General features: G+C 33.6%; 1 protein-coding gene across 1 annotated transcript in view; it reads right to left on the reverse strand.

Annotated features, from left to right (window-relative positions):
- The window catches only part of LOC118199035 (hemicentin-2-like), a gene marked incomplete at its 5' end in the record, with an annotated part of 837377 nt that overhangs the window by 517335 nt on the left and 293428 nt on the right, over window positions 1–26614 (reverse strand). Inside the window, one exon of the mRNA XM_085806510.1 lies at window positions 13355–13621. Coding sequence (XP_085662636.1) covers window positions 13355–13621 — 267 coding nt within the window. The remainder of the gene's footprint in view (window positions 1–13354; window positions 13622–26614) is intronic.

The raw sequence follows: 26614 nt of genomic DNA on the forward strand, positions 1-26614 counted from the left end.
ATTCATCATAATTTAGTCTTTTTACAGTCACACGAATAAAAAAAAAATTTTAACATTACTTTCACTTTTACCATATCACGGTATTTCTTAACATTTAAAATAACAGTTCACATTGTATATAAGAACATATTAACATGCCGTTAATTTTATGCATTTGAAAACATACATTAGTAGTACATTGTTAACTTCTATTCTTTTCTAAGCAAGTGCCAATTATTCTACATTGAAATACTACATTTCAAAAAGTCTTTCAGACTAAAACTTCTTTCTTGCCAGAAAGTTTTAAATAAAATTTATACAATAACTTTTACCAAATTTAAGTCTTTACACATCGCTATTATACATCAACTTTAGTTTTACACGCGAGTAATTGAAAAACATAATACCAAAATCGGTAACAACTCATTTCTCGCCCTTTTGGCGATAAAGGTAGACCTCGCATGAGGTAAAACTTTTTGAAATCTGCCACTTGCAGTAAGAATGAAAGATTAACTTAAGTTTGCAAAGTAACATAAAATTTTACTTATCTTTGTGATATTCGGACATTCTTTTCTGAGCCCAGTCCTGGAAAGTAGCGTAGATTGTTGTTTGATTTATCCTCCTTCGTGTGCGGGTTCGCCCTTCAGTGCCTTTCTCTAGAAGCTTTCTTTTTTTCCAGTTCGGTTACCCTTGAATACATTCTTTTTCGCCTCTGCCTGTGGTCTTGGCCGTTTGATGGCAGCTGGTCTTGGCGGAACCGGGAAACTTCTTTCGTGTTCCTGCCTGGACCTCGTTGCTGGCCGATCAAATTTTCCTTGTAACTTTTCCTCCGCCGCTGGTGGCCCTTCCGCAGTTCGGCGACATTTGCTGCGGAGAGTCCTGTCGGATGAGTAGATCTTCCGTTTTGTTCCTGCCTCTTAATGGCTTGCCCTTGTACTTGTCGTTGTTCCACCTCTGGAGCTTGTGCCTGCGGTGTCTGCCGTGCCGGAGACTGCAAAAGATCTTTGAAAATTTGCATTTTATTACGATCATAGTAGGGTTTGATTTGAACAATGTTTGCGGAGCAGGTTTCCCCATTTCTGGCTTTTAACACTACTACAGCGTGAGTTATTTTTTCTATGACATATGGTCCTTCAAATCGTGGAAAAAATTTGGCAGTTTTATCTTATGGTGCTGAAGAAAGTGAATGCTTAATTTTTAATACTTCATCCCCTACTTTATAAGTTACTCCCCGTCGTTTCAAGTCATAATATAGTTTTTGTTTTCTCTGTGTTAATTCAGTATCCTTTTTTGCTTCTTTAATTAGTTTTTCTATATCACCCATTTTATATTCTGGGGCTCTTTGTTGCACATAAAATAATTTATCTAACGGTGTTATAATCTTTCTGCCTAAAAATAACTCAGCAGGAGTTTTGCCCGTTGTATCATGATTTGCGGTCCTAAGGGCGAAAGCAAATTCATTGACATAGTTATCCCAGCTTTTATGAAAATTTTTAACATAACTACGGATAATTTTCACTATATTTCTATTGACCCGTTCCGCTATATTTGATTGTGGCCGATACGGGACCATTTTTAAATGACGTATGCCCAGTTTTTGGCACATGTCTTCAAATACATTACTTACAAATTGAGGACCATTATCCGATATAATAACTTTTAGGGGCGCCCCGTATTTTAAAATATATTTATTTAAAATAGAATCAGTAACTAATTTCGCGGAGGCTCGTTTTAAGGGAACAATTTCGGTCCACTTACTAAAATGATCAACCATAACAAGGAGATAGCGACTTTTATTTAACTGACTTTTTGGGAAAGGGCCCAATAAATCGATGTCAATTATTTCATTTGGAAATTCGGATTTAATACTATTTAGAAACCCGGCCGGGCGGAAATTAGTATAATTAACTGCTTGACATGTTGGGCAGGACTGGACATACGCCCTTGTTAACTTTTGCAGTTCAGGAAAGTAGACTGCCTCGCGTACGCGTTGGATAGTTTTTCGAATACCAGCATGAGAAGCTAAAGGGCTGTCATGGAGCTCCTGCAGGATATTTAATCTAAGACTAGCTGGGATAACAGGTCGAAATTCGTTGTTGGAATTCGTAGTTTTTGTATAGAATAATAGACCATCTATTAGTTCGTAATGGGCCGCCCTATTTCTTATCGCCACAATATCTTGGTGGCTAAAATTTTCAGGATCCTTTAAATACTCATAAATGCTTCCAAACTCAGGATCCTTACCCAGTTCGGTTATTACAGTTTCTCGGGAATTTATTGTACATGCTGTGAGCATTGCCACCTTTACGGTATTACCTTCTTCATCTATTTTAATTCTGGATAGGGCATCTGCTACGATATTTTCCTTTCCGGGGGTATGCTTGTTTACCAGATTATATTCTTGTAGCTTGAGTGCCCATCTTATTAACCTTGGGGATAAGTTTTTCCCTGAGTACAATCTAGTTACCGCCGCATGATCAGAGTACACTGTTATTGGCGCCTTTCCAAAATAAACTCGGAACTTTTGCACTGCTAACAGAACTGCAAGTGCCTCTCTCTCGGTCGCGGAATAGTTTCTTTATGTTTGATTTAAAGTTCGGCTAAAAAATGCCACGGGCTGCTGATTTTGCGAAAGTACCGCTCCTACCGCATAATCCGAAGCATCCGCTGAAATTTCTAAATTTTCATCCTTTTCAGGAAATTTCAACACAGGGGCTTGCGTTAATGCTTGTTTTAATTTTTCGAAAGCACTATTGGCTTCGGCCGTCCACGAGAATCTTGCCTTTTTCCTTTTTAATTTTAACAATGGCTCAGCGATAGCTGCAAAATCTTTTATAAAGGACCTATAATATGAACAAAGTCCTAGAAAAGAAGAGAGCTTCTTTGCCGTGTTTGGAGTCAGATACTTTTGTACAGCGATTATTTTTTATTCGTCTGTCTCTATTCCTTTCTGAGATATTTTGTAACCTAAATATTTTAATTCAGGGGCTGCAAATTTGCACTTTTCGACATTAACTTTTAGACCGGCCTCATTTAATAAAGAAAACACCTGTCTTAAATCCTGTACATGTTGGTCGAGATTATCACTAGTAATAATGATATCGTCTAAATAGATAAATGTGGACTTTCCAAGAACACGCCTTAACACAATGTCCATACATCGCTGAAATGTTGCCGGTGCCCCTGGAAGGCCAAACGGCATACGCAAAAATGCATAAGTGCCAGACTTGGTTATAAAAGCAGTCTTAGGCACGTCCTCAGGCCTAACCCCTATTTGAAAATAACCAGTCGTTAAGTCTAAAGTCGTCATATATTTGGTGGATGTTATGTTCCTTAGAATTTCTTCAATAACAGGTAACGGATATACCGGATATTTAGTTATGGAGTTTAATTTACGGTAGTCAATTGCGAATCTCCACCTTTTTGGATGTGTCAAAGGATAGTCATTATTTTTCTTACATAAAACCACCGGGCTAGCATAACTACTTGAGATGGGCGTTATGATCTTTTTACGTAGCATATCGGTGATATGCCATTCTATAATTTTTTCCTTATTCTTATCATACCGGTATGGGTTTTGACGAAGTGGCATTGCATCTCCGGTGTCAATACTATGGTTAGTAACCTGAGTAAATCCTGGAATATCACTAAATAACGAAGCAAATTCACTTACCACTTGTCGGATTCTTCCTTGCTCGTCATTAGGGAGATGGTCAAGTTTTAACATCGGCGGTTCAGCGTTTTCTGTACGAACTGGTTTCATTGTCAGCTTAAGGGACGCTTCATTAAAATCCAGCGTAGCTTGTGCTTCTGAAAGAAAATCTATTCCTAAAATTAAATGTGCTTGCAGATTCTTTACTATAAAAAACATCACCTTTACTTGTTCGTCCTTGATACGGATATACAAAGGTACTTTACCTACACACTTACATTTTTCTCCTTGCGCCGCTAACACTGTCGTATTATCCGCATTATATATGCGGTATTTGCGAAAATACTTCCTAAAAAAATCTTCTGCCACACAGGAACACTGCGCGCCTGTATCCAGGAGTGCGGTAGCTGGGATATTATTCACCAAAACTTCAATCTTCGGAAGAGTCAAATTTTTCACCATTACTGTATTTAAGTTGAAGGAAGAGGGGTTTTCGTGGCCTTCGGATTTCCGCACCCTCCCGTCAGCAGAAATCCGTTTTAGTTTAAATTATTTTTCCTTTCCGTGCTTTCCTTCTTTTTCCACTGGCCTTGAGACTTTTTTCCTGGGTTGCTATTGAACTGTCGACGTTCGCCGGCTGTTTTTGAATGCTCGGGTTTCCTTGCCCACTTATTCGCTTTTTCTCCGTAGCCGTGTGCTTGAGTTTGCTGTAGTCTTGGCGCACCAAATTGGTTTCGCTGTTGATATTGGCGTCTTCTTTCAATGTCCGCCGTTCTTCTACTTTCAAACTGGATTGCTAGTTCAAATAACTGTTCCAGTGTAGTCGGATTTCTTAATTTAATAAAGTCTTGCACTTGGGGCAGTAACCTCGGCAAAATCACTTGAATTATCTCAGGATCCGGACGGTTTCCATACAAGTGTTTGAAGACGTGAATTTTTCTTAAAATAAAGCTTGAGAGATTTTCGATTCTTTGCTGATATATACTAAAAAGTTCCGTTTCTAATTTCGCACGATCCCTTACAACAGGGAAGGCTTTTACTAGGGCAGTCTTGAAATTCTCGTAAGTATAGGTGGGACTTCCTGCTTGACCCAAGAGACTTCTGCCTATACACTTGAACCAGTTAAGCGCTTGGCCCCTCAAAGCGCTGGTAGCTAAGGTAACTTTTTGAAATTCGTGCACGGGGTAGAGCATGAAGTGGTCAACCAATTTTTCCAAAAAACTGGTTACCGGTGAGTTTCCATTAAATGTTGCTTCTGGTTTCATCGAAGCGCGCATGGTCTGGACGATGTAACCAAATCCTTCCAGGGCGGCAGCGGGAATTTCTGGATTCTGAGCCGCTTCTGCAGGCCGCACAGGTTCTTCTTGAAACTCGGCCATGGTTATTCTTCTTCGTTGGGCGCCACTATCAGGTTCAATGTTCCTACTTTCTTACTTTCTTACTTACTCTTTTTTCTTACTTTTTTTTTTCTTACTTTCTTCGGGAACATGCAAGGACCTGACTCGGAACAGAGAGCTTACTAAAGCTATGTTCAATAACTGTGGGAAGTAGACAGGATACACAAGAAGGGTATACAAAACCCTTTATTTTTCTCTATTTACAATAACTTCCGTACTTCGGAATACAAAGACCCACTACTTGTGGTCTAAACGTAAAAATATAAAAATAAAACTAAACTCTAATTTAACTTTAAAATAATAAACGTGGAAGATTGGCCTTATATTAACAGGAAGCCGTATGTAGTACAGAGAACTGTGAACACTACAATACGTTTAAAAATTATCAAGAGGATTAAACCTCTGGCCTGGAAGGCAACCAGCAACTGAGTAAAACTTCTAAGGTAAGCGGCCTGCTTCGACTAACTGCTTCCTCTCTTTCGCTTGGCGAAAAGCCACAACTTAAATACTTGGCGTTCGCCAGACAAACTTTGCATAAATACATTAACGCTTATAATTCTGGCCGGAAGTAGAAAATAAGAAATGATAGTAAAGATTTAAAATAAAATAAACGCTAGTAAAACTTAAGATCCTTACAGTACAAAGCCGGGTAAAATAAGTTGACCCTGCGCTCAGATGAATGCCTAAATATATTTGATTATTATGTGGAAAAAATGATAGATAAGTTTGTTTCTTAATTCATCTTTGCATTTTCTTTCCATTGTTAATAAATCATTTTTATTACCTTTGTAACCAATTTTGGGGGATCAACCATCGTATATTCTGTTCTTCTGGCTCCATCTGATCTTCAGATTTGGAAATCTATTGCACTCTACATATTGAGCAATTACTGTTTTGTTGTTTGGTGCATTATTTCAAAGTTTTGAGCATTCGTATAATACCCAGAACCGCGGAATATGAAATAGCAGCATAAGAGAGAACACTTGTTCGTGATCACAACAATAATAAACGGTTGCTAATTTGCTGATATCTTTAATATTACCTTGCTGTTCTTCTCAGGGAAGTTTACTTAATTCATAAAGTAATGAATGTTAACGTTCCGAATCATATTTGAATTAATCTAAACTAATAAGGAAACGTGACTGGAATAATGACAGGCTGCTTATTGTATGTGAAGCTATTTCTTTCGTACATTTCAATTAAGGAATACTTTAGTCGCGTAATATTTATCTTAAGTTGATATGTTAGTTGCTGTAAGATCACGAATCAAGATCATTTTAAGTTTTCTTTACGTCGAATCAATAAACTTTACTTTTTCTAGCTAATTAGAATTTTTGTTTCAGGAAGTATGAATTTAATTGACCTGTTTGCTGTAGAATTTTGATAAATATGTATAGAAATGCATATTAATGCAAAATAGTTAGTGTAAGAAAGTTTAAAAATCTTTAAAATGTAAATTTTGCATCACAAAATGCGATAACATAAACAAAAAATTAAATTTCTTATATATATGCAAATTAAATATGCATTTCAAAGTTAATTTTGAATTTATTATCCTGAATTATATATTAGTGAATATTCTAAATTCATAAACTTTCAAAACTGTTAGTGCGAAAAAGGTGAAAACATAAACAAAACAAACTATGCTATAAACCCAATGCGTCTGTTTCAAACTAAAATGTTAGGGACATCTTATATCGATTACAGTTACGCTGAAACGTTTCATAAAATTATCATTTTGAAGCATTATAAAATTAATGTACTTTAACTTACAAATATGCGATTTAGTCTTAAAATAAAATAAACATTTAAATTATTAAAAGGTGAGTTTCTTGCTTTTAATTTTTAGTTTGCCAAGTTTAAGATAGTAATTCGAAAGGTAAACAAAAAATCTTTTTCAGTATCCCTGCGGCATTCTAAAAACTAACTATTTTCCACGAACGGAATAAGATAAATCAACATTAGTTATTTTACATAATGGTAACAGTTGTCAGATCGAGCGGATGATGAATGCATGGTAGCGTGATGGAAGGCGATAATGAACATGTTTTGAGGATGCTTTGCTAATGAAATTTCTAAAGGTAAGAAATCTAAACCTTTATTAAATGCTCGGTTTGAATTTCTGCTTAAGCATATGTCTATTTGTGAAGCGTCAGTATCTCAAATTGCCATTTCACGCTGTCAAAATTTATGAAATATTACAAATAGTATATTGCATGAGTAAGGGTTTGGTTTATATGATTACGGCAAAGATTGGAGGGCTACCTGCTTAAGGCGGGGGTTGCCTTCGTGGAGGGCCTTTTAAGGGAAACTGGCTTGTATACACATTACACATGGGAAAATCCGCGGAAACGCCCATACAGCCATCCCGTTTGCGAGATTCGAACTTTGGACCGAACTACCAGTGTTCAGCGATTTTACCGCTCGGCTGCTGGTGGGCAGTTGCATGAATAAGACGTACAATACTTCTACTCCCAAGTACCATGCAGGAGTATTCAATACCAGAATCATTTCTTCCGAAGGCCTTATCAGAGTGTTATTAAATTTTTTAAGCACTCTTTCTGAATATTATTTTAAAGAAAATTATTCTCCAGATTGAAATCTTTGAACATACTGACATTTTCCATTTTGACAGTTTAAACTTTGATACGATACTAATAAATGATCTTTAGAATACTTCAGAGAAAGGGGAAGACTAAAAGCTAGCTTACGGTCTATTGGTCTTCATGCGTCGGCGAGAGGAAAACATCATTCTCAAATGTTGTCAAATCTGCAGCTTATATCAAGTAATAAGAAATATCTCAGTTTTGGATTGGCATGGATGATGTTAACATATATCTTGCGTCAGACAATATCATAAAGCTGCACTTTGAGTACACAGTTATAAATTTGCATTTCTTCATTAAGTCTCACAATCCAAGTGGTGAACATAAAACAAGTTAAAAATGAAGTAAATCTTCAGCTGAAGCACTTTTAGAACAGCTTTTATTTTGTATAATATTCTACGCATACTAGAGAGATTCAGTGAGAGAGGAGGTAACTATCAAAGATTAGTGGTGCAACATTTACCTTACTTAAAGTCATCATGCACAGTTTTCTTGCAAATGCTCTTAGTATAAAATGATTAGACACTTAGCTGTATATCGTTTTACTGTATAGCAACGGTATCTTAAACTAAATGATAGATACTTTAAGACGCTCTGTGGAAATGTTAGAAATTTACACTTATGCCATTTTGCCGTTAAGCAATGAGGCTTGAAAAAGTAAATGGCTGATAATTTAGGAAGTTTTCGCGAAGATACTACTTGCTTCAAAGTAAATGAAAGAACGAAAATTAGTCTGTAATTTTAATACCTTAGCTAAAGAGAGCGGAACAGACTTCCCTTAGCATAAGAACTTAATGAAAATTGTTTTAGTCTTTTTTACACCGTTTTATTTTATTTTCTTATTACACCTTCTTCATTACAGCCTACACTAAGATGACACAAGCGCTAACGCTGCTTTCACTCTCTCTTGAAACTGAAAATTATCCACCTGAATTCGGAGTAAGTATTTACCTGATTATTTTTTCTCTACTTTTTTTAGCTACTTCATATAAATTTGCAGAAAATGTTTCCAGAGTTAGTGCTAACACTGGTAAAAACAGGTACATTTTTAATTTAAGGCAATTAAATGTCTCGTCGTCTCTGTGTGCAGCTCACATAGATTGCTCTTTACATGTTAATGATGCTTTAGAGAACTTTTTCCTCACTTTGAACGCAGCATTTTTGAGATTACAAAGTTCCTGCTTTCGAAATGTTCGAGCAATCTAAACTTTTTGAGTGCTTCTTTCTTACCAATAACGAGAATTAAAGGATTGTTGACTAACTTTTTAACTTACTTTTTTTCCTTTGAGCATTCCAGTGGAAAGTAGTTAAGGGATATTTAAGTTGAAAAGTGCATTCAGTTTTCCGCTTATGTCTTTGTCATGTGTCGTCTCAGAAGCTCGCTTTTTTTTTCTTTTTATCTAGTAAGCGCACAAGCATAGTGATATTTCACATTCTTATCTTTTTTAATTCACATGATGTAAAACACTTTAATTTAGTTGTTAGTCGTCATAAAACATTTTATTCACCATATGTTAAAAGATTATCCGTTGTTTTGTTAAACTGTGTCTAGGAATCAGAAATCTTAGTGCAATCATATTTGATTTATTAAAAGTATTACTTTATAAGATATTTATTGCCATTTCACTTAAGACAGAAAATGGGTATTTTTATTGCATTTATCTATAACTAAACACCTTAGATTAGAAAAGGTATGAGTTAACTATTGTTAAATTTTAAGAGGGATAAAAGTTGCTTAATTTATGCAAATTTGTATAAGCTCTTTGCGTTATATGCAGCTGGCCTCTACCATTGCTACACCATGACGGAAAGAATAAAGCTATTTTACGAATAAATTGTGAAAAAAGACAAAGTGAATAATGTTTCTGGTAATTCTGAGACGCAAGACATGCAAAAACCTGTATCCCGAGCAAAATTAGTAGCTTTTATACGACTGAGATGGATACAAACATACTTTAAATGCCAATTATAGGTGTATCAGTTCACTCAGCTTTTAGTTTATGCGAAAGTTCATCTTTCATACTAGGTAACAGGTGTTGTCGTGCTAATTTCTCTCCAATAATTGACCAGATGTCTTCATTTGATGGGCTATCTGATAAACACACCAGCCAAAGCAGCTACCCAACAAACAAAAGACAGTGTGGATAACATGCGGTATGTTGTGTCCTCTTTAAAGGTGGGGCGATAGATGGACGCTTTGAAGGTGTGGCATGACCACATGTATTAAAACGTAAGTAATGTAAAGGTGACTGGAAATCACCGGATACACGAACTAGAGATGAATGAGATGCATACTCAGTGGCACTCTATCTCATCTATCCAGGTGCTGATTGGTGCAATACTGGAGAATGCAGGTTTACCAACATCCGTTCTCTTTGTTTTGGGACGTAACATTCATCGTGATATGGTAAGTAAAGTGGAATTCGTCAGGAAAGACGATGTCACACTATTGATGTGTCCACGTTTGTAGCCTAACACACCACTGCAAGAGATAATTACTATGCTGTGGCGTCAAAGGCAGCCAAAGCAATCGTCGTCTTGTTGACAATCATTGCGATGCAGACGTCGTCGCATTCGTAGTACATGCGGCTACTTAATGCTGTGATACAGACCTAATTTCCTAACCCGATGTTCATAACAGTGATTGTAAGATTTCTAACAGCGATGCGGACGAGGTACATGCCGTTTGATCAGTGATCAGTGAGTGCGTTAAGATCCCCCAACCAGTTGAACTGTATCCCTTCTGGACACATTAGTTGTAAATTCTCATAAGAGTCATTGTATATTGACAAACAATAGTAGGAATGATAACTCGACACAAAAACAATTCAGTAAACAGAGTTTTAGAATGAAAAATCGACATTATATTTTACTCTTCAGTGCTTTATGTTGTTAATATTCTTGCTTGTAATGTTGACAATTGCTTCTCCTTGCTTTTAGGACGCTGCTTTCCTCCACTGAAAGAAGACTAAGGAGGAAGGCTAGAAGATCCTCGGAAGTCTAGTCCTCGTTGAAAATTATAATATCAATATTATTTTGTTTGGATGCTGTCTGCAGAAAACAAGACAGGCGAGCTGCTGCAAAGAAATGGACAGTGTCTTGCCCAAACTCCAGACGAATTCCGGTTTCATACGCTAATCATTAACTCATAATCACGTGGGTATAAAACTTCGAGTTCACCAAATAAAGTTATTTTTTGTATAGATAATTTGCATTAATCTATTAGCATATTCAATTTTAAATTGTAAAACTCTCAATTTTTAAAGCTAATGTGTCATGAACATATATAGCTAGCTCTAACTATTTTAAAATTTAAATTTATCACAACCTTAGTAAAAACTCTACGCCTGATTTGTTTCTACAATGTGCTAATTTGGAAAACCCATGAAAATTCATAACAGCTGAAACATTATAGTTGACAAAGACCTATGTGCATCAGAAATGTATTTGTCCAATGCCAATCAAATTTTAATCGAGGAAGGAGTAAAGAGTCTATCTTCCTTTGCCCTTTATCTTTCTTTCAGAAATATACAGAATTAAAAAGTATTGTGTCAAGTAGTTTTATCTTACATTTTATTTACTTGTACGATTGGATTTTATGCATTTCTGCTACTTACAGACAGGACGACTGTAGGTATCCTAAATATGCTTCAGTTCGAATTGCTTCAGCTAATCGCCAGACTGTTCGAGGGACCTTAAGAGAACTGCTACGTACAGACATTTTTTAAACAGATTTCGGATTATCAAGTTGTACAGATAAAGACATGATTTTAAATATTTTTATTAAATGAAATTTAAGTAGTTTGAAAAATTTATTCAAAGCATAATAAGCAAAGAGAAATTTATTCAAAGCATAATAAGATCTCTTGTTGCCCCTAATAATCATTTCTTCGAACTGTTTCTTCCAGTTATCATGCAAATATGAGCATGCGACAATTAAAAATAAGAAAATATTAATATGAAAATTCAGAGCTGAAAGTATGCATTCAAAAATAATAAATCTTGATGATAAAATGACATACTTGCAAATATTTCTAAACGTTGTTTGACAGTCAACATACTATAGCAAATGAGTTTCTATATGTAAGAAATATTAAATATCAAATTTAATAAGATCCTTTCTAATTTGCACAAAATTAAGAAAAACTTCTCCAGGAATTTACAGATCCAAGACTTTAGTTTTTACTACACAGCTCTAGTTGAAATTGCAACTTATCTATGATTTGCCTCATGTATTATGCATAAATATTGCATTGGAAATGCCGATTGTTTCCTGACCTTGAATCGTAGGCAATTTAAATTTTATAAAAGGTGAGGTGAATTTAACCTTAAGATGCGTAGCTAAACTTTCTAGCAGTTAAAAAAATTAAATTGTGCGCTTAGTACATTTTTACTATTTAAAATGTTTAAAAGTTTAAATTGTGCATAAATTCAAATAAAATTTTACTTTTAATTAACATCAAAAATAAAAACTATGAAATAATAACAAAAAAAAAAAAAAATCTGAATGCTTTCAGATTTTATACTATGCCCAAAGGGGAGCGTTTTCATTTATATGCACATACACGCTTCAAGATAATTTGGGCTAAAAATGTTTAAAAACAATCTTTCTTTAGAATTTCCGGTAGACAGTCTCGTGCGCTGGAGATAAAACTGTTTTTTCCCGTGAGGTGTTGCCAATGCTGCCTTTGAAATCATTGAGTTTGTTAATCAAAACTTCGTTAGAGTTTTACAAAATATGAAATATGTAATAAAACAAATTCGAAATTCAACATTCGGACTTCCAGCTGTTGATATTCAGGTGGAGGATTATAGTATTCGGAATCTGATGGCTCTAGGTACCGTTGTTTCTTCACAATGCGAAAAGCATGCATGAATTCAGGCAAATTCTTCATTATTTAATTTCTTTAAATGTAATACAGGGCGATAATATTTGGTAGCAACGATTTTAAAAGCGGTTCAGACTTTTAGAGTGATTCAACGCAAAATTCTGTTTTGAGACTAATAGCCCTTTTGGGCTAACACTCCTTTGGGCTAATAATGAAAAATACAATAATCAATTTTTAACTTTAATTGACATCAAAAATAAAACCTCTAAAATAATAAAATAATATATTTTTACACTTTATTGACTTCATAATTAAAAACCGTAAAATAATAAATTAAAATAATAAAATAGTGATTTTTTTAATATGACATAAAACTATAAAATAATAAATTAATAATAAGTGATTGAAAATTTATTTATATTCTTTCTTTAAATTTATTAGGCCATTTCTTGTTCATATTTTAAAAATTATTTTTACGTCTGAAATTGGTGTATCTATCATTTTCACTAACGTTTTGTATTTATTACAGTACACAGTGTATTTTTATGCACTTAAAACTAATGGTACGAAAAAGAAGGTATTTTTTTCCGTGCAAAACAATTTAAAAAGTCATAAAAGTTTTAGAACCCGCGCCTGAAAAAAATTAAAAATATTAAATGGTGCTTTGGACATTTTGATTCTTGATATATTTCCAAGGATTTAAATTTCAAGCAATTATGCTTTTTTTGCAGTATATAAATGATACAGGTAGTGCGTTATAAAATCGTAAAAAGATGTTTCAAAAGGATAGGAAGTAAATACAAAATCTTTTAGAAAAACGCGCTTAAAATGTATTCTGAACATTTCTTGACTATCTAATCACTAAAATTTCAAATGCTGTGTCGTACTTACAGCGAACAATGAGCTCCTTCGGCTCTGATCTTTCTCCCCAGCCAGCCGTATTTTGTCCTTCACAGGAATATACTCCAGAAGTATTCCGTGACGCTCCAACCCACACAATCTCTCTTTCTGTAGTTTCATGCAAGAAATCTTCATATCTGTACCACCGGACTCGTTTCAGATTCTGGGGATTGCCTTCAAGGATGTCACAGAAAAGGGAGATACTATCACCTTCTTTTGCATCTTCTGGAGATATAGTGGCTTCTACGACGGGTGGAACTGCAAAGAAATTATGTAAAATTAATAACATTAATTCAAATATTCCTCCCTGTCTAAGCTATCTGATAATTATACATATATAGTAAAGAGGAATCACAACAAGTGACTACTTTCATGTTTCTAAAACGGAGTTTCAAATTAAAACATACAATTAGCGAAATGAGTATTTGTGGCAACTATGCGCTAAGTTAGTCTGTAAGCGAATCGATGCTCATCTCGTGTCCTTGTTTATGGTAACTCTACACTATATAAATAGTATTTTGTTTCTAATTATGATATTAAGACAGACGAACTCTAATTATTCAATTATTTATAGTTGCAAAACCTACCACAGTAAACTTCGCCAACACTACCCGTCAGGAATACAGATGATTTTAATCTGCTACGACGACCGCCATATCAAACTAAATGATTATCCACAAACGTGGTTTTTTAATTTAGCGTACCAGATTTATTCTATTCACAGATTCTAAAATTTCTTAAATAAAAACATTTCTATAGTAATATAGTATATTGATTTATTGTTAACGTTATATTGATACAATTAGGAATTAATTACTGGGATAAGTAGAAAATAACACTGTAAAATAACAGTTCAGAGAATATGCATTTTAGTTTTAATTTTATGAAAACATGTAAGTGAATAACATTTTAATATAGGAAAAATAGATCTTTAAGTCTAAAGGGAGAAAATTCTTATGTATTTTTAAGTTTAATTTCAGTTTTAATTTTATGAAACCATGTAAGTGAATAGCATTTTAATATAGGAAAAATAAAACTTTTAAGTTTAAAGGAAGAAAATTCTTATATATTTTGAAGTTTTATTCCTAATTTCAAAAACACTCGCTGCCTATTAAAATATTCATGTGATCAAGTCTGCTAATTTTTTGTGCTACAAACCGTCAGCAACATATTCAGTAACTTCATATATCTTCTGTAATCTTATTTCGAAATTTGATAATTTTTCTTACATTGTATTGCTTGTTTTGTCTTACGATTTACAAGCTTTTAAATGAAACGTGCATGTATGCATTGAAGCGCCAGATTCGAAATAACCTCGACCGCAGTAATGTCGAAAAACAAAAACGAGTGCTTGGACACCGCATGGTCATTCATCTGACTAGATTCATGATTCATCTGAATTAGTTGACTTTTGAAGATGGTTTGTTTCCCTTGAAAAGTCAGCTAATTTCCCATCAATAGCTATAATTACTTGTTTTTTAATTTTTAGTTTCTTTTCAAAGTTTGAAATTTTATTATTCATGATTTAAATTCAAGTCCCCTTAAAACGTTTTTTTTTTTTTTTTTTCATGATTTACATTCAAGTTCCTTTCAAACACAGTTTTCGGAATTACACTTGCTACATATGGGTTCCCTTTTTTTGATACATTCTACTAAATTTACTCGTATATTAGTAAATAATATAATCAACATTTCTTTAGTATATATATATATATGTGTGTGTGTGTGATATTTTAGCAGTCGTGGTGAAGCTTGGCATCAAAGTTCGGGCATGGTTTTTGCAGAGTGGCAAGGAAAAATCCAATGAAGGCACAAAAATTAATTAGCTTTTAAACTGTGTATCTTTATTCCATATCTTTAATTCAAATATCATTGTAAATTATTTATTCGTTACTAAATAAGAGTATTTTAACTTTGATGCGTCATAACTTATGAGAAGCGCAGTAGCGTAGACCCTAACGGCACAGAGAGAGGAAAGCTTCTCACCCAAAATGGCGCGTACTGAGTATTTATAGTAGCGGTTATGTTATAGGCGCGAAGGTTCTGGAAGGTACTGGTCTAGAGGAAAGATCCTAAATTGCAGAAAGTTAATTGGAGGTTGCGTGTTCGCGTAGAGCAAAGCCATCGTATTTTTTTATATTATATATATATATATATATATATATAAACTCTGGTGATTTTCGAAAAATCTTTATTTGTTTTGAAAGTTTTCCTATACTCATTGCCCATTCATGAATTTTTGAAAGTTAATTTAAAGACAGCGCATAAAACGAATACTCGAATTGGCAATCATGATTACGCCTTATTTGTAAATTTGTATCTGGTATACTGGAATTAGTTATTATGCACATCTCTATAAATATTGCTTTTAAAAGCATGGGGATTTTACTTTTCAACCAGCCAAAGCAATACTGAATATTTAACTAACCGGAATTTCTACATTACGGAGATCCTGTAACAACTTAGATTTACAATTTTATTTTTGCAGATCAAGATCAAAAAACATTATAAATTTTTTATTTACATTAACAAGCGCTATCACTGAAAACACATATAAAGGAAATAACTCCAGTCCAATCAGATTTCTTTAAATCTCTATATAGAGCAATTAACTAATCAGACATCATTCTTAGTAGTTTTATGACAGTTCAAGTAATGGTCTTTCAGTAATACTTAATGCTAGAAAATTAATCTTGAAGCTAACTAATAATGGTTTCAAGAGCATGAAAAGCAATAGCTCTGCGATGGCCATTATAGAATCGAACAAGAACTGAGTCATTACTAACGAAACTGATTAGTAACGATTGATGGAAGCCTGTTCCGTCTGTAGTTGACCCACAGCACTTATTTCTTAGCAGTAGCTCTGATGTAGCGAACAGCTATCGGAAATCATTGATTCCTAGAAAAGGTTTCGCAACACAATACGTCTTAGAAGCAAACGGAATATCCGATTTCGCCTGTGTAACACAGAAAGAAAGAAAATTATTTCGCGGGCTTTTGGTTTTCATTTTTCTGTATCCATGGTATTCCTTCTGTTTAATAATAATGGATGATAAGGGATATTGTTAGTATCATCTGCTGAGGTTTCTTGCTTGACCTAGTTTCACATGCTTAAAAATTGGGCTTCTTGAGCTAGTTAAATTAGATAAGATCTTCTTTGTAATCATTCAGGGTTGCAGTGTTTGGTAAATGGTGTACTCAGTAAATTTTTCGGAACTGACAGATAGTAAGTGCCCAATTCGATGCAGACGAAGTAATAATGAAAATTAAATCCTTACTTGGAAACTGATTTGATGTTCAAAGTAAAATCAAAATTGCTGAATACGTAAAATTATCACAGAATTAACACTGAATGAAACCTTGAACAACATATTAAACATATAGAGGTCAATTAATATAAAATGTTGCAACTAATATTGTAAGATGTAAAATCATTGACGGAAAAGATGTAAATACAAACTTATTTTTAAACTCATGGAATGCATGAATACCCAACGTATTGTCAAATTCATTCGTGTCAGAGGAACATAGTACGTATACTGCACACACACACACACAAAAAAAAAAAAAAAAAGGCGGGACAGTTCCCATATCTCCCGTTCTATTGGGCCGATTGACGGAATTCAACTTCCGTTTTTCAGGTCTCGAAAGCGCGACTTGTATTAGGTTTATATATAGCGCGATATGTATTAGGTTTATATATAGCATCTTTCTAATATACAAATTTTAACACAAAATCGGACTTTTTCTGAAATAACATGCCAATTTTTTTCCATATTTCGATTCTACGACTCAAATTATGCCAAACAGCCAAGGTTTGTAAAAATCGTAGGAGTAGTTTTTAAAAAATTAGCTCTCAAAATTTTAGCTCCTCAATGTTAATTGAGTTTGGTATATATATTTAATAATCAAATACTTATACGTATAAATACTTATTTGATTTTTAATTTCACATTTCGAAATTCGGGTTCATTAAAAATAAAATTCTCCCATTTTTTATGATTTATTTTTAAAATTTGTAGTTTTAAGTAATTTTTATAAATTTATCAAAAACATTTTTGAATTATAATCTGTAAAATTTTACCATCATCTTAAAGTAGATGTATTTCTAAGCATACCTAAAAAATTACAGTTTTTTATTCAAAATTTCCGAAGATATACGTGAATTTATATATTGGCCCGTTTTGAAATTTGGCATATTTTTTGAAAGCGATAAAACTGTGGTTTAGACGCTTTGCTAATATTATTTGGAAGTAGGAACGAATTGACTTTTTTTCTGATCATGCACAATGTAAAAAGGTACGAGCGAGATCCCTTTTTTTCCGCTCCAGTATAATGAAAGGGAAAGGAAAATTGGTTGCCACATGTTAAGAGGTTCGCCAAGTGAATTTTTCTTGGCGAAAACTGAAAAAAATTCGCCAAGATAAATTTTTTAATTTCTCCGTAAATTTCGCACTCAATTTTACAAAATTTAATATCTAAGCGTAATTTGAGTAGTCGAATCGAAATATGGAAAAAAATTGTCATGTTATTTCTGAAAACGTCCGATTTTGTGTCAAAATACCTGTGTTGGAACAATGCTATATATCAATCTAGTATATAACCTAAATCTCGCTTTCGGGACATGAAAAACGCAGTTTGAATTTTGTCAATCAGCCCAGTAAAACGGGAGATATAAAAAACTGTCCTCCCCGCCTTTTTTTTTTCAGTGTACATGTCAACCGAACATAATATGTGCGATACCGAACATGCCAACCAGACACGATATATACGGTAGAGAGAGGCTAAATACTAATTAATAGTATATTATAAATGTTGGCTATATAAATAGCCAAAAATTATAAGAATCGCCATTTGTAAATATAAATAACAGTTTTATGCTGCTAGCATTTTTGAAAAGGTGGTATAAAGTTTTCTAAATTACTTGAGAGTATCCCACAGCCTCATGACTTATAACTTCATAATCACGGTATTCTTTAACCAACAAATTAGCTAAATGGATTTATAATTACTGCAAATAATTAGAATGTCATTTGATATTAACTGCAGAAACTGAAGTTGTTCAAATTCTTATGAATCTTTCAAAAATTGTCACGAAGTTTCAAATTAATGCGGTAAGTTTTCGATTACGAAATAATGGCTAATATTTCGCTTGTCGACGCACAAATGAATTAGAAGTGATGAGTATAATTGTAGCAGACATTCATGTATTAAAATCTGTTCATGTTAACTTACTTAAATGGGCTTATATACTTCCTGATAAGTAGGTATCTAAATACGACTATTGACAGCCTTTTTACTTCTGAATAAGTAAAAACAGTTACATTTGATTATAATACGTATATTTTATACGAAGTTGTGTAATAAATTTTATAGGAGTACTTTACAAATATTTTTTTGCTGTCTGATATATATTTTTGTAAATATATGTAAATGTTTACGTTTATTTCATCGAATTTTAATTGTTATGCATTTTATAGTGTTGCGTGTTCTGTTTCGTGTATTAAGCTATAAATCTTGTAATTTTAATTCGATGGACATTTACATTGTGAAGTTAACGTATCCAAAAGGGCAGAAACCTTCCTAACAAGCCTTGGCGAAAATTCTTGTCACAAGCTTAGCAATATCTGGTGACTGGGCCTACGTGCTGGGGCGGAGGACTACGTTTATAACAATTTTGGTAGCTACAGGTGCCGCCATTGTTTTCACAACATGAGGAACAAAGAAGTATGCATACGTGCGCACAGATTCTTTGTTCATTAATGATGTATTTCAAATAAAATGTCTAATTTCCGGTTCATCTGGTGTAATTTTCAAAAAGATCTATATAGATATCTAGCTTGCAACAAAACAAAATTTTATAATAATTATAATTTACATCAACCTAAACATTCAAATTTACTTCCAGAAATTTTTTATTAAGCCGTTTTAATCGAATATTGTTTAATGTGTAGCGTCATTAGGATTTTGTGATGCTGGAGACGTGAACAATTTACAGTATCCTAGCCGGGATTCCAACCCCGAACCTCTCGAATACGCGGCGAAGATGTTTCCAATTAGACCATCAAGTCGTGCGGAAAGGAAGGGAAAAATACCTCTTAGATGCTGCTGTTTCTTTTCTTGCATATATAAACTGATAACATTGAAACCTGTTAAAGTATAGAATACTAAGAAATGATTAAATTAAGACACAATAACACGCCGAATAAATACTAGTTCAGAAATCAAACAACAAAAATCAGCGTTATATTTACAAAATTTTCACAGGACTAGTTTCGATGGTTTTACCGAACCACCATCTTCAGCTGCGTAAATATAACCCTGATTTTTGTTGTTTGACTTCTGAATTAGTAAATGATTAAATGCCTAATTCTCAACACAGCAATTTTGAACCACCTCATATTGCAAAATATAAGCAAGGAAAGTTAAGCACTTTTTTTGAAAATACTTTTCCATTCATAAAAAATTATAAAAACTTCCTTTCTATCACTAAGATCCTTAAACCTCTTTTTGAGACTTCAGAAATAAAAGCAGCAAATTTAAGTCATGCACCACAATTTCAGTACAATCCTTTAGAGGCATAAACGTATTCAAATCTTCTGTTTGTGGAATTCTTTATCTTGGAGTGGAAGAGTAGTATTTACCTTAAAATATCCTACAAACGGCAAAAATGCAAACGCATATAAGAACGGGGCCTCTTTTCGTTCCAAACCTGCATATACATTTTCGACAAAAGCGTGAATAAAGAAAGTAACAAAAATACTACTAAAACTTTAAAATCATCGTTCCATATGCGAAGGTATGCGCCTCAGGGACAGAAACAATTTATGAAAATATTGTTTCCTAAAAAGCTTTTACTGCCAACATACTTCACACCGTTCTTTCCGAAAGCACGGAAAGAAGATAGAGAAGTGTTGAATACGAAAACACCGCCTGACTGATTTCAATATGCTGCCAACTTATTCATATCTACAGTTACTAAGAAAGGTACTCTTTAAGTGTGAGCGTATAAAATAAATGCTGGATACAATTACAAATAGAAAATTCAAGAAGAAGCTTGAAATACTTTGAACGTGCTCAAGGGTTACAAGATATAGCTCAGAATAGGCATTCTCACTCTCATGGCTTACAAATAAAGACTTTAAAAACTTGCCATATAAATGTTCACCACGAAAATTGAGCAAAATGAAAGTTTTCTTAAGACTTCGAACTAAGTGAGATGGTTAACATCATTTGACTTCGGAAAAATAATTTCTGACATGTATTGCAGGGATTTTAAATTTCGATAAATCGTAATTGTCGGTTTATTGGGATCATGGCAAAGCATGCAAATAAGTATCCGTCTACGGAACGAATCTGAGGAAAAAGGTCAATCATAATTATTTTTATATGAGCTATGATTTTTAAAAAATGAATAACTTTTTTAAACAAGTAAGATCTTTTTAATGTGTACATAGGCTATTCAGAACGTAACTTACGTTCTAGAATTAAAAAAAAAAATAGAGTAAAAATTTTTATTACATTTGAAAGGCAAATTTTTTAGCTATTTTTTCACAGAATCTTCGTATAAATTAAGACACTTATCATAATGGTACACGAGCAACTGCATCGTCATAAAAAATTTGCTGCCTGAAACTTCAACCATGCACGGACGCCTGCATGCGCCTAGTCATCGCCGAAGAGCTGTGTTAAAGCCAGGCACACACAAATGTCTCACAAGTGACGAACTTACCCAAGGTCACTTTTCCTGTTACGACACGATCAAGTGATTCACTGTTCATGGTACGCCTGGAGAAATGTGAAAGTTGCTGCCATGCGCCTTTTTTTGTGGTCTTGGTATCCAAATGGCACAAAACTTGTGATAACCTAGATCTTGCGTCACAACACCAAACAATAAAATTGTGAAACTTGAGGAAACTCCGAAATTGCGATGTCGTGGATTTCGTGAACCTTTTCATTAATTTTCTCTACGAGTTCAGCATTAACTATGCTCGGCCAAACACTTCGTGCTTCCTCGTGAAAATTTGTACGGCTATTTTTAAGCATGGTGCATTGAAACATGATTAATGATTTTTAAACATTTCTCACTCCGGCTTCATTCATTACGTTGTTTAAATACACAGTACAAAGTTACCGATAAATTTCACTTGGTCTCAGTTTTTTGCGAACAAAAATCTAATCACTGATCGTACTTCACAACTGGAGGGATTTTCTATTGCCGCACATATTTTAAACATTCACAGTGAACAAAGAAGAGGCAGTACGTGCCGCCAACGACTAAAACTGGATGCAGAGGGATTCAGCAGACACTCCAACACCAAGATGGTGATACTAGAACTATCTCTCGTCGCGCAGCAGCGAAAAGTGAGTAACTTTGTGAATAGCCCTCGTTTTTTCCAGCATGTCTTAGTTTACATATGTACCTGATGTAGCATATCCTTAATATATCTGTATGCCTAACATGTACCATAATAGTGAAAAGTGTCCCCCTTAGTCTGAGCTGTCCCCACCATACACTCTTTCTTTCCATGTTCTGGTCCTTTTTTCAATGTTTCTCGTTTAGCGTGGCCAATTTTTGGAGGACACAGAACTGAGCTCTTTATTTCTATTAATTTGTGTATTTATTTTTAATTCCATCGATGGGATCCAACAGGCTGAAAAGCACCTAACCCATGTGCCAGCTGTTCCGTCGATGGCGAAAAGAAAGAAAGAAGAAAGCATGCTTTCGTGGTGTAACGAAAAACACACTCGAAAGTACGGAAAGCACAAGTATTCTTCAAGTCCAGATTCGAGTCCTGTCACTGCACATTTTTTACGTCTTTACGTCTCCTTCTTTAAAAAAGAAATAATAATAATAATAAAAAAAAACCTACCTACCGTTTGTATAAATTTATGAGATACCACTATAGTGCAGCATTCGTACAGGTATTTGAAAAAACATTTACTGACCTAGATAAGTTCTGAATGACAATTCTCAAACCATTTTAAAGATATATTCACCATATTTAAAAAGAAATCGGAAAACTAGAAGTTGCTGGTTCCTGAAGATTAATAGCACTGTACTATTGTACAAAACAGCACTTGTTATTAATTTATAACTAATATTAAGAAACAAATATTAACGAAATATCATGAATATTTTACTAACAGAACATATAACGAAAACTATATTAAAAGTTCGATTTTATGTTTACACATTCCACAGAATAGAATAGAAGATATAAATTAAAAAAAAAAAAAAAACCTGAAAGCTTTTAGATCTAAGAAGGTTCCATAAATATTTCTCTTGGTATGAAATATAAAAAATCAGTCACCAGTTGGGTCGCGACTTTTAGTTTCTTACAAATTGTTAAGCTATTGGCTCAGTAATTATGGCTTAAGATTTTGCCTTCACAGTAAAGTGGTGATGTGTGTTACCCCTCATTGCGTCAAGAAGAATTTCAGCCCATTTCGTTTCCTCTATTTTTAGCCCAATGGAGTGTTAGCGCAGAAGGGCTGTTAGTCTCGAAACGACATTTAGCGTCGAAAAACTGTGAACGGCGTATCACCTTTCAAATAGTTGCCACCAAACATTAACGCCCTGCGTTATATTTAAAGAAATTAAACAATGAAGAATCTTCATGAATGCATGTATGTTTCTAGCCCTGTGAAAAACAACGGTACCTAGAGACAACAAACTTTGAATAACGTAGTCCTCTTTTCGAATACGGGCACCTGGAAGCACCAATTTGGAACTCAGAATTAGTTTTATTATCTATTTCATATTTCGTAAAACGTTAACGAGTTTTCGATTAACAAATTCAACGATTTCAAAGCGAGCAATCGTAACACTCTACGGGAAAAAAAATATCTCCAGCGAGTGAGACTATGTATCAGAAATTATAAAGATATGTTTATTCTAAAGAACTGTTTTTAAATTATTTTGCGATATTGCTGTGGAATGGATTTTTATAGTTTAAGTGCGAAGAACATGATATTTAATAAATAAAGGTAACGTACAAAACGTTAAAAAAATGCCCCTTTGTAAGTAATATAAAATCTGAAATCTTTCAGATTTTTTTCTTTCTTTTCCAGATTTTAACTTTTTTTAATTGTTTAATGTATTTTGTATTTCTCACAGTTATAATAAGATTCTGTTGTTACTATTCATCTGTCTTAGCTATTTAAGAAGATGTCTTTAGTCCTGTAGCAATTATTATGTTTCTTAATGTTTCTTTAGGTTTTTATATGAACATTTATGTACCAACCTTTTTTGCTTCCGAAGAATGTGAAATCACGCTTTTTCGTCTAAAACTATTTTCAGGCATTTTATATGACGTAAACACAGAAAGAAAATATGGTTTTGTGACAAATTAATATCGTTTCTAGCACACAACATTTGCAGGCGATATTTAAAAGTTGTTTATAACTTTTACTACGGCTCTAGTTTTAGAAATATTAGTTAGATATAATAATAAATTTAATTCCACTTTATACACATATAAAAACAGAAAATAGTCTTCTATTGAAAATATTGCAAGCAAACGTGTTTTATTTTAAAAAGTTAAACAATATTTTGATTTCGATATTCCTTTTGTTTCGCCCACTCATTTTTACCTAAGAGGAGCACTGGAAATTTTTATGCATAAAAATATTCCTTTCGTACCATGTACACGTTCCATCCTTCGTCGACTTACTTACTGATCGATGGGTTCTTATTTCTGTATTCTGAGCTAGCTTTAGATGCAGCACTTTGTTTAATAAAGAATATCCAAAACCAATCAGGAAATGGACAGTTTCAAGAACGTAAAACAATACGTAAGTTCCTACAGTTTCAACAATGCATTGGAACTTTTGTATATAGTTTTGTAGTCATCACGTTAGTGGAACAAGTTGGTACCCAGCTTCATTACTTTGTTTTAAGGTTAATGTTTCTATACAATAGATGTACGATTTCTATATACATATCGATATGTAGATATATTTCTATGTTTGTATATATATGTGTGTGTAGAGAGATAGATAAATTTCTCTCTTTATACAGATTTCCATATGCTATCTATCTGTCTAGATAGAGATACAGATGTAGGTACGCGAAACTAATGAGAAATAATATATTATAAATTAAAAAAAAACATTTTTTATGCATAGAATATGCATTTATTTAGTTTTATTTATGCATAGAACTTGTTTATTGAAAAACGTTTAAAAATGCTCCCAGTTTCTATCTAATTTCAGTATTTTTCCTTAAAATGATACATTTTTTGCACAGCAGACTTCGAGCTCAGTGAAACAAAATCAGTAGAATCAAGTCCTTGGAATTCACATGTGTGTGTGTGTGTGTGATTATGGCAAAGCCTCGAGGGCTATTTGTCTAAGGGAAGGAAGGCCTTCTTGGAGAACGTTCTAAGGGAAACTGGCTCATATACACGTTACAGATGGGGAAAACCACGAAAACGCCCATTCAGCCAGCCCGTTCTCGGAATTCGAACCTCGGACCGAACTACCAGTGTTCAGCGACCCTCTCGGCCGCTGAACTCACATTTGATTAGACTAGATTGGATCTCTCATTACTATAAAATACTTGAAGACTGATCTCCTTAGGAGACGTATCTTCGGGAATTAAGTTTAATAGAACTTAATAGAATTCAGAAGAGACACAAAAGATTACAAAACGAAAGATTGGTCGAAGTTGACACCGCTTTAGCTACCGTAAACGTTTTCAGTACGTGTTGGAAGTACCAATTTTTACGTCATATGTAATATCTTGATGTGTCAAAATCAACATAAGAGTGAAGATTCTGGCAAATCAGTAGAACAATCTGGCTTTCCACTGCAGGCATTTAAAAGCTTTTATTAGATCTGTATATCCGTGGAGCATGATTATGGCACTAATTCAGGTTTTCGGATAACTTTCAATACATAGAAAGTCATTAACCGTATCCTAGTAAATGTTCCTAGCTATTTGTTCTTTCTTTTGAGAAAACAGGCATATGTAGAGGTACAGAATACAATAAAATTAATGTTGTCTTAAGCGTTTCAACTCTCGAATCGTTTTAATAAATTTGACAGTTTTCATCCAATCAAACGCCGTTTTTGGATGAATTTTCAAATATAATAGCACCGTGTCTTATGCGAACTCGAGGTTAAGCGAATTTGAATTTTTATCTGTCCATTCGTTGTTCATTCTTTCTAAAAAGCGAGATGAAAAGAAAGCCAGAAAGTGATCAAATCACAGATGTAATATATAAGTAAATGGCAATCTACCCGGGCAATTTGATTTGAAAGCTGATAATGGTGAGATCAGATAGCAATTGAACTAACATAGCAAGCAGCTGATAATAGATAGGATTACAGTAACCGTGAACAAGTCTGTACTGAAATAGGCAATACATTAGATCCGGATAAACCAGAAAAGCATATGAAAATTATAAGCTGGAGAGAAGGACTCAGGGTAACTTAAAATTGGTTACAAATTTTGAAAAACAAAGAATACAATAAGGAACGCCTTCTAGTTACATGGCAACAGATAAGAAAATTAACTTGATATGAAGATTGTTTACGGTTTAGAAAATGTCACTAAGGCATCAGACATGGTTATTTAATTTTACATGGTTAATAAGCCATCAACATCGAAATAACTTCATATTATATAGTATATTTATCGTAATCCTCTTTTTTAACCTATCCTCCTTTGATATGTGTGAAAATTCTGTATTACATACGGTTCTTCGAAATCTTCTAAACGTGTATTTATATGCAAAATTAAACACCGACTGACTCATAGATGTCACCTGTAGCAGAACTTATTACTGTACACGCATAGCTAAGCCTTTTGTAATTAATGCTTATTTTCTGTCTTCTTTAAATAGCTATTTTTATTGTATATTTCTAAACTCAACATTTCTTCAAAACATTCTGTAATTAAGATCTGTAATTTCTTGTGAATTCGAATTAAAGACTGAAGTCGAAACAAACGATGCGTTAATAGAAGTATCAGTCAGATATCACTTGCCTTAAATTTTGTGATATAAGTAAAACAAGCTTTTTTTTCATAAAATATTTCGTAATTGACTCATGAGAAAGTAAATTCGAGGCAATATGTGTAATCCAAATTAAATGTCACTTCTTCCTATTAATAGGTCCCCAAAATAGCATTTTCAAAATTGATAATCAAAGAAAATGCGTATGCTGAAATCAGTATTAAGAAGCTTCAAAATAATTTGAATACAAAAAAAGATGTCATCTTCAATTTTAACTGCTGTTTAAACT

Source organism: Stegodyphus dumicola, chromosome 1 (genome assembly GCF_044657685.1).
Source record: "Stegodyphus dumicola isolate Sdum_Otavi_A_Nest chromosome 1, ASM4465768v1".
Taxonomy (NCBI): domain Eukaryota; kingdom Metazoa; phylum Arthropoda; class Arachnida; order Araneae; family Eresidae; genus Stegodyphus; species Stegodyphus dumicola.